Source organism: Ictidomys tridecemlineatus, chromosome 7 (assembly GCF_052094955.1).
Source record: "Ictidomys tridecemlineatus isolate mIctTri1 chromosome 7, mIctTri1.hap1, whole genome shotgun sequence".
NCBI lineage: Eukaryota > Metazoa > Chordata > Mammalia > Rodentia > Sciuridae > Ictidomys > Ictidomys tridecemlineatus.
The window spans coordinates 44,273,170-44,281,466 of NC_135483.1; the positions used below are offsets into that span (position 1 = coordinate 44,273,170).

The 8,297-nt window shown below is 39.3% G+C and overlaps 1 protein-coding gene across 1 annotated transcript in view; it reads right to left on the reverse strand.

Moving 5' to 3' along the window:
- Window positions 1–7,414, reverse strand: part of Ripk2 (receptor interacting serine/threonine kinase 2) — a 48,494-nt gene extending 41,080 nt beyond the window's left edge. Inside the window, exons 1-2 of the mRNA XM_005328636.5 lie at window positions 6,928–7,414; window positions 1,766–1,919 (exon numbers count right to left, since the gene is read on the reverse strand). Coding sequence (XP_005328693.1) covers window positions 1,766–1,919; window positions 6,928–7,100 — 327 coding nt within the window. The 5' untranslated portion in view covers window positions 7,101–7,414. The remainder of the gene's footprint in view (window positions 1–1,765; window positions 1,920–6,927) is intronic.
- Window positions 7,415–8,297: the final 883 nt, after the last annotated feature.

Here is an 8,297-nt window from a genome sequence, read left to right on the forward strand (position 1 = left end):
CACTTCATCATAATAATCTTTGCATCAATTAAAATTATGACCATGTTATATTTTTTGCATATTAACCATTAATATCTCATACTTTATATCATAATTTATATTCCCTCTTGAAAAATTAATCTTTGAGGGTTTTCTTTTTGTGAAAGAGACAAAGATCATTTTTGTTTCTAAACCTATGTAAAGACACATTTGGAATATTATGTTTTAAATTCCTGGTATTTATAACTGCGATATCTATATGAGCTTCCTTAAAATAAGTATTTTCTGAACATATCTGTCAAAAGTTTCCCAGGAAAATGAACATATTCAGAAAAATCAAATAATTTGGGAAGATTGACAATGAATCATCAGGCATACACTGCTTGGTACACTTTTTCCAAGTGCTATGAAAAAATCTGCTGCTACTGAAAGTTCAAAACTGTTCTTGAGAATTCTTTCTTCAGACCTTTTGTGATCATTAGTTACAATTTAGAAAACTAAAAGTCATCTAAAACACATGCATGGAACACTACTTTCTCTGGGATATACATGGCCCTATTCCCTGGAGTAAATGACTTTTAATCTGTTAAAAAGGGAAATTTTTCTAAAAATTCTGCAGTTTAAAGGAATAACCAGGCCTCCCAACCACATAGTGTTTGCTGTATGAAGGCTTTTGGGCATGGACACAGGTGGAGGGCACTCATTATAAATTTATACTCCCGGCCAGGAATTAGCAATACCCAGAATTTCCAGGGGCCTCCAAATTTGGGTTCCAGAGTATCTCTAGGGAGTGCACGAAGAAACCATTAGAATTTCTACTTATATTCATTTCTCAAGGAAAACAATTTTTTGCTTTTTTAATATTTATATTTTGTTTCCTGAGGTGGTTACACAGACTGACAACAGTTACTTGACTTGTTTCAGATGTCACAAGTCATGAGCAGAATGGGATGTATTCTGAAAAAAGAGGAGGCTACTCCATGAGTGGCTGATGATGCTGTCCACTTTCCCTTGGTGGCTGACAGAACATGTGATATATTGTAATTAGATTTATCTAATTAAGTAATACATTGTAATTAGATTTATCTAACCAGATTTTATAAATTATGCAGTTTTAACTAGACCAACTCTCACAAAATGGACCAAGTGGTTTACAAGATTTCTCAAGAGAAAATGCAGATGGGAGATAATTATAAGGTAAGTTCAAGCAAAAAATAATAATTGAATTTTGAGAATGAGGGCTCCCCAAACTGGCTTACTGACAGAAATGAAAGCCAGAAGAACTGAAATCTTGAGAAAAAATATAAATGCCTCCAACTGCTGTCTCTTATTGGCAAACTTAAGAGTATCTGGTACTCAAATAATTAATTTGGCCTGTTAATTCAGAACTTTATGGTAGGTATATGGTATTAGAACACTTAGTACTAACTCTAAATGTCATTAATATGAAAGGATGGCTTAACTGTGGATTATAGTATATGCAGAGCTTCTCTCTTCTCTTTCCTACTTGTGTGCACTCGCATATGGAAATATTGGAATTCATTATAAACATCAGAAACAGTAACCTAAACAAAATTATCAAGATCTCATGGAATACAAGGCTTGACTCTACAGTATATCTTAATACCATGAAGCCACAAAAGTGGAACTTTATCACTGCCACTGTTTTTCAGTATTCTTACTTTGATTCACTGAGATACCCAAATAATCAAAATGAATGTAAAGCCAAAATATAATGTAGTTTGAATAACAGAAATGGAAACTAATGAAAATGAATAATACTTACCCTATGTAGGAGTTCATTTAATGATCCATTTGGCATGTATTCAGTAACTATTCCCAAAAATTCTGGCTCATTGCAAATTCCCAATATAGGAAGAATGTAACTAAATCTTGCTTTGTGCAAAATTTCAGCTTCTCTTAAGACATCATTTCTTTCACTAAGGAAAAAAAAGCATAAATATTTTGGGTAATAAAAAATATACAATTATCATATCTATAAGATTAATTAACCCTGTATTTTTCCTTAATTATATGACCTCAAATAAACCCTGCAAATTTTCTGTCCCTTAGTTCCATTACATTTAAAACAGGTAATATCCACCCTATGTATTCCACAGGTCTGTTTACAGACCAAAATAACTTTTAAAAAACCACTGTCAGGGCCAGGGTTGTGGTAGAGCACTTCTCGAGCACGCATGAGGCACTGGTTCGATCCAGGCACCACATAAAAATAAACAAAATAAAGGTATTGTGTCCATCCACAATTTGAAAAATATTAAATAAAACAAAACAATAAAACCACTGTCAGGTCAAAGTGCTATACCCATGTTACTATTATTGTGTTTCCTAGGAAAGGGAGAGAATACAGTGTTTTAGAGAAGTTTATAAAGCCTATCTATGTTAGAATGATTAGTGCTTGAACTAATTATGTTTATTTTGTATCAAACAGATTCAATTAGAATATTACATTAAATGTTATGGTTGCATACAATGTACATTTTCCCAAATATTCTGAATTTTAAAACATTTAAATGTTGTAGATTTAAATGACTAGATGATAATGGCTGCATAAAGGTCAATGATGCTTAGAAGTTAATATATAGGAAAAGAACACTGAGAGCAGGTAAATGCTCATAACACAACCCAAGTATAACTCTGAATACCAGGTTCATTTGCTTATTCATAAAGAAAACAAATAAGTATTTTAGTATAAGAAATGTGCTCAGCATTATGAAGCATATAAAAATAAAAAGATGTATTCTTTGCCTTCAAACTGCCTGAAAATCTTTTAAGAAAAATAAGTAAAAATGTCAGGCAGAATGTGATAAGAGCCACCAAAATACAAACAAAAATTAAAATATATATATATATATATATATATATATACATAGTAGAATATTTGTATTTAATTTTTAAAGTTAAGTAGAAAGGGAGAAAAGAAAATATAAACATATATAAATAGAAAGAAAAAGAAAAAATAAAAATTATGGGAGCTCCAAGGAAAGAATAATTTTGGTCTGGGGAAGTCACACTGTCTGCAGGGAAGTAGGATTTTGGCTGTACCTTAAGGATGAACAGAATTTCAAAACTGGAGACAGGGCAGTTAAGATGGATGAGGATGGACCATGCTTTTCTAGTTCACATGTGCACCCCTGGATGTGAAGAGTACCTTGGGCATAGTAACATAGATGTCCAGTAGATATGTGTCAACTGATTTCAAGGAGTAAAAATGAAGGTTATGTTTGGGAAACTGCAAACTGTTTAAAATGGATCAGGATATGCAACAGTGTATATAAAAGGAGTGAAGGACAACAAGACAGGCTGGGGTTACCACTGAGTCCTAAAGGCAGGTTAGGTGGTGACTCTTTATTTGATAGTTGTGATTAAAGGTTTTGAGCAGGAGAATGACATCAGTAAAACAAAAGTTTAGGATGGTTAACTTGGCAGCAGGATACAGGATCAATAGAAAGAGGAAGAGTTTGAAAGTCAGGTGTTGGGAGATTTTAATACTGGTCAACTTGTGAATCAAAGGGAGACCTACACTATGTGGATAGCCATGGAATTGCAAAGGAAAACACGAGCTGAACAGAATGCCTCAGCTGGGCTGTGGTGACTGATTATGGGGGATTAGAAAAATGGAAGGGAAATGAAGACGTCATCAGTTTTTAACCTGGACGAGTGGGTGTTGGTAACAATAACAGAAATAGAAATGCTTCCAGGAGAAGTCTATTAGGTAAGTGGTGATGATTAGTTGGCTCATAAAACACCCAAGCTCTGGATGAATGGTTGTTGAAAAAAGAATACCAACAGACATTCCTGACCAGACTCATAAAGCCTGTTTAAGAACCCATAGAAACCAAAACAAAGCAAAAATAAAAATCTTATTTTTTGAGTAGGTAATATACTTTGCGTGTTTTAAAATTCAAGAGTTGCAAGAAGACATAAAGTGAAAAGTGTCTCTCCTCCTTCTTGTCCCTCTACCACCTCATACCTTACGTGTGAGAAAACCAATTTTATAAGTGTATCTGTTTAATTAAACTCATACTCCTTAAGTTCAGAGTGTTCTGTATTTTCCCTAAAGGACATGAGCCATTAAGACTGTTACTGGGTAGTACCTTTCCAGGGAGTCACAGGATGAACCTGACAATTCCTGGATACTAAGAACTACTGAGAGGAAATAATGTGGAAGTCCCAATGGTATCTAATACATTCTTTCCTCCTTTTGTGTGCTATCATCCTAAGATCAGTCCTGTAAAGTTCACTTCATTATCTACACTTTGTAAATAAGGGCACTGGGGATCAGAAAAAAGGAATAATTTTCTAATGATTATACCACTACAACCAGAAGGGCTGGAATCAGATTTAAATACAATCATAGTATTCTAAAGCCAATGTTCTTCCAATTGCATTTCTTGATTAGAGAATCAAGGACAGTTCATGAAGTCTAATTTTAGGAAGACTTTGAGAGTTGGAACATTTTAAAAAGCCAAGATGTGAAAATTAAAAATGTAAAATATAGCTTTTTATAGGTGGCTAACTAAAATTACCCAACTCAGAATTTCAATAGAAAAAACAGTTATGTTACCAAAAGGTACTTAAACAACCAATAGGATGTATTTCCTCAAAAGGAGAAAGATGTTGCAGAATTTCCACTCACTGGATAAAAGGTTATGAGGAATGATCACCAATCACTAAAATAACATGTAACATCTCATAAACTTATTTTTATTCCATGTGATCCCAAAGAACAATGCAAACATTATCCACACCAGAGTCTAAGAAATATATGGACTGTATTATTCACATTTCTTTTACGTGAGGAAATAAGACACCCTACAAGTCAATTGCATAAGCTTAGCCCTATTCTCAGACTACATAAATACTGCTAAAAGATCTTAAGCAACAAGTGGGAGAAAAGAATGTGATATTGAAATGTTAGGGTTTTACTGGTCTTATGGCTTCTTTTGAGGATAGAATTAATTTCTTACTCAATTTAGTGACAAATTTTATACTATGAAAGCTGTTAATGAGTATGGGAAGAAAACTCCCTTCTCACTCCTTGTCCTCAAATGGCGAAAAACTTAGAAAAATTAAAATCTTGAAAAGCAGCATCCAAAATGGCAGGATCAATTGGCTTTAGAATACGTAATGGTCCAGCAGTGCTGCATTTGTATATAGCTGGTTCTAAAATATGTCCACCACCATTTAAAGGTGACGACATACACACATTGCCCAGCATCTACTCCACAGACTATAAAGATCCAGGGTAAGTACGCTGAACTGGATTATAATACAAAAAAAAAGTGTAAACTATTTTTAGAGGTGTTCCAAATCTACAATGGAATCTAGCCCCCACAGGCAGATGAAAGTCTAGAATTTGGCAGGGGTAAAGCTGAGAGATTTATCTGATATTGATATTAACAGCCTTTGACCAAGCACTCATCTATCATGACATATTCTCACAATAGACACAAAAGAAGAGGATGTCACAGCAAAGGATGTTAATTCACCCAGAACTGAAAGTAAAGTTCTAGTCAAATTCCACAGTACTAGTGACTAGACCATGACTGAAACATCCAGTCACAGGTCCATGGTATGTGATTGTAATGGAAAGAGAAACTAATGCCAGTTTTTTCTTAAAATATGAACACTGGGGCCTGTGTTTGTAGCTCAGTGGTAGAGGCTTGCCTAGCACCTATGAGGCACTGGGTTCAATCCTCAGCACCACCAAAAAAAATATAAATAAACAAAATAAACAAAATGTGTCTATCTACAACTAAAAAAAAAATTAAAAATAATGTGAACACTGGGCTAAAATTGTTCCAGGGTATGAGAGATATTTACAATTTTTGACCATTTGATCTTTTTCTAATTCAATTTATTGTTAGCAAAAATAATACACATTTCCTCTGTGGGCAGTGTTCCCCTGTGACAGTAAGAGAAACTGAACTTCTATTAAAGAGTTTGACATTTGAACTTTCATGACCACATGTAATAAACCACAAACAAAACAAAAAACCAAACCCAAACATCTCTAGTGTAGCACTGTCCAGTGAAAATATACAATTTTAGATTTTTTTAGTGGCCACATTAAAAAAAAAAAGAAGCACGTGATGAGTTTTTAACATCTTACATTTACCCACCCCCCCCAAAGATTCCATTTCAGTATGTAATCAATGTAAAACTATTAAGATATTATTATTATTGAGTTCAAAATCCGGTGTGTTGGGAGGATTAGATGAACTCTAGATAGGGCAAAGGAGATGGATGGGAAGTGAGTGGGCACGGGGTTGGAAAGACGGTGGAAGGAGGTGGATATCATTACCCTAAGTACAAGTATGAAGACATGAATGACTCTGTGTACATCCAGAGATATGAAATATATATCATATATTCTGCTTTATATAATAACAAATTAAGACATAAATAAAATAAAAGTAAAGTTAAAAAAAATCAGGTGTGTCTTTCACATTTCTTGCCTATCTCCATTCAGAGGGTCACATTCCAACAACTCAATAGCTCTTGTGTCTAGCTCCAGAGTGAACTGTGCAATCTTAAGAGTCCCATTAAAAAATATAAAACCCAAAGCAAACAAAGCCAACACCCAACACACAAACACATAAGCTTCAATAAACAGCTTTTCGAGTTGGGCTGTCATTGCTGATTTTTGGAGTAGGGAGAAAAGACGACTTGGAGAGTAGAGGGAAGGAGAGAAAGGACGGCGGAGAGAAGAGTGCAGGAAAGCGACTGACTCATCTCCAGCAGTGCCGTTTCTCCCCACCTTCCACGGCGAAAGGCTTGGGGGTCTACCTAGAAGTGACGAGGGGTGGGGCCAAACCCAAGGGTCTCTGCAGTTGGGATTCTGAAACCCGCTCGCCTGGGTGTGTGGGTGGGGGTGTGCAGCAGCGCTCTGGGATCCACCTGGAATCCGCGCTGGCGCCCTACCTGTCGAGCAGCGGGGTGTGGATGTGCAGGTGCTTCACAGCCACCTGAACGCGCCAGTCTGCGTGGCGGGCGGACGACACGGTGCCAGAGGCGCCGCGGCTCAGGTAGCACAGGTCGGCGAGCTTGCGGTAGGGAATGGTGGGCAGGGCGCTGCAGATGGCGTCTCCGTTCATGGTGGCGGCCGGCGGATTCCGGTGCGCCCGCTGCTCCTCGGCTCCGGACGCCGAGATCCCGGCCTGCCCGAGTGGCCGCGAGCTCCTTCCTGTGTGGGACGCTAGGTCGCCCGGCCGCCCATGCCACTGGCTCCCACCGCTTTCCGATCAGACTCCCGCGGACCCTCGCGGGGGGATTCCTGGTCAACTACGCAGCGCCGCGTCGCGCCAAGGAGGAGCTTGCTCTCGCGGACCCGGCCCTCCCCGGCGCGCAGCCTGGCCGGCCAGCGGCGCTCCTCCCGCTCCAAACTTCCCAGGCGTGGTCAGCTGGCCACTGGGCGGGGCGGGCTAGGCGCCGCCCACTCCCGGCTCTCGGGGCGGGTCTCGCCGAACCTGAGCCCGGGATCCTTCGCCGCCCCCACGGTCCGCGCGACTTCGAGGGGTTCGGCTGGTTTTCCGGGGGAGGCTGGGAGAGGGAGTTCCGGGCGCGCCTTTTGCTTGCTCTCCTCCACCCCCAGGTTTGGAAGAGTTTTCCTTTCGGGAAAGTCCCTCTCAGAGGCCTGCTGACCGGTGTCAGGCTAGTCAGCTGGCCTCCACACGTGGGAGGATTTTCCTCGGGGCTGCATGCCTTCCTGTAGCCCTGGAATCCCAGGACGGCGGGTGGGGAGTGGGGTCCCCACCCCTGACCCTCTGCCTGCAGAGGAAGCGTTTGGGGCAAGTTTGGTGACTTCTAGGTTCTCCACACTGAATGAAGGCCTCAATTCGCGTACTTACCTGGACTCCAGCCTTCCTCACTTCCTGCCACTTAAGGAGTGAGGGTTGGAGGAGAACTCCACCTTGGTGGAACACGTTCAGATGTTTAGCTCCCCTGACGGGCGCCTCTACTAGGGAATGTGTTTTCCCACCTCTTAACTCACATAAGCATATGCAGAGGTTGAAAAAATAACCTTGAGAGAATCTATCCCTCTGACTCTAGGTAAGACTGCCAAGATTTCTTACGGACTGGAAAGATGCAGTGTTAAATGCCAAAAGAAAAGACTGCAACCATCAATCCATTTAAACAAACACCTTTCTAATTAGATGCACTTTACAGGGTGTGTGATGCAAATGCAGTTAGTTCTTGGCATCCCATACTTGTGGGGGCCTCGCTTGTAGGACACTATAATTTGCAGATGCTTAAGTCCCTTGTATAAATGGTAGAGTATATATAACCTAGGC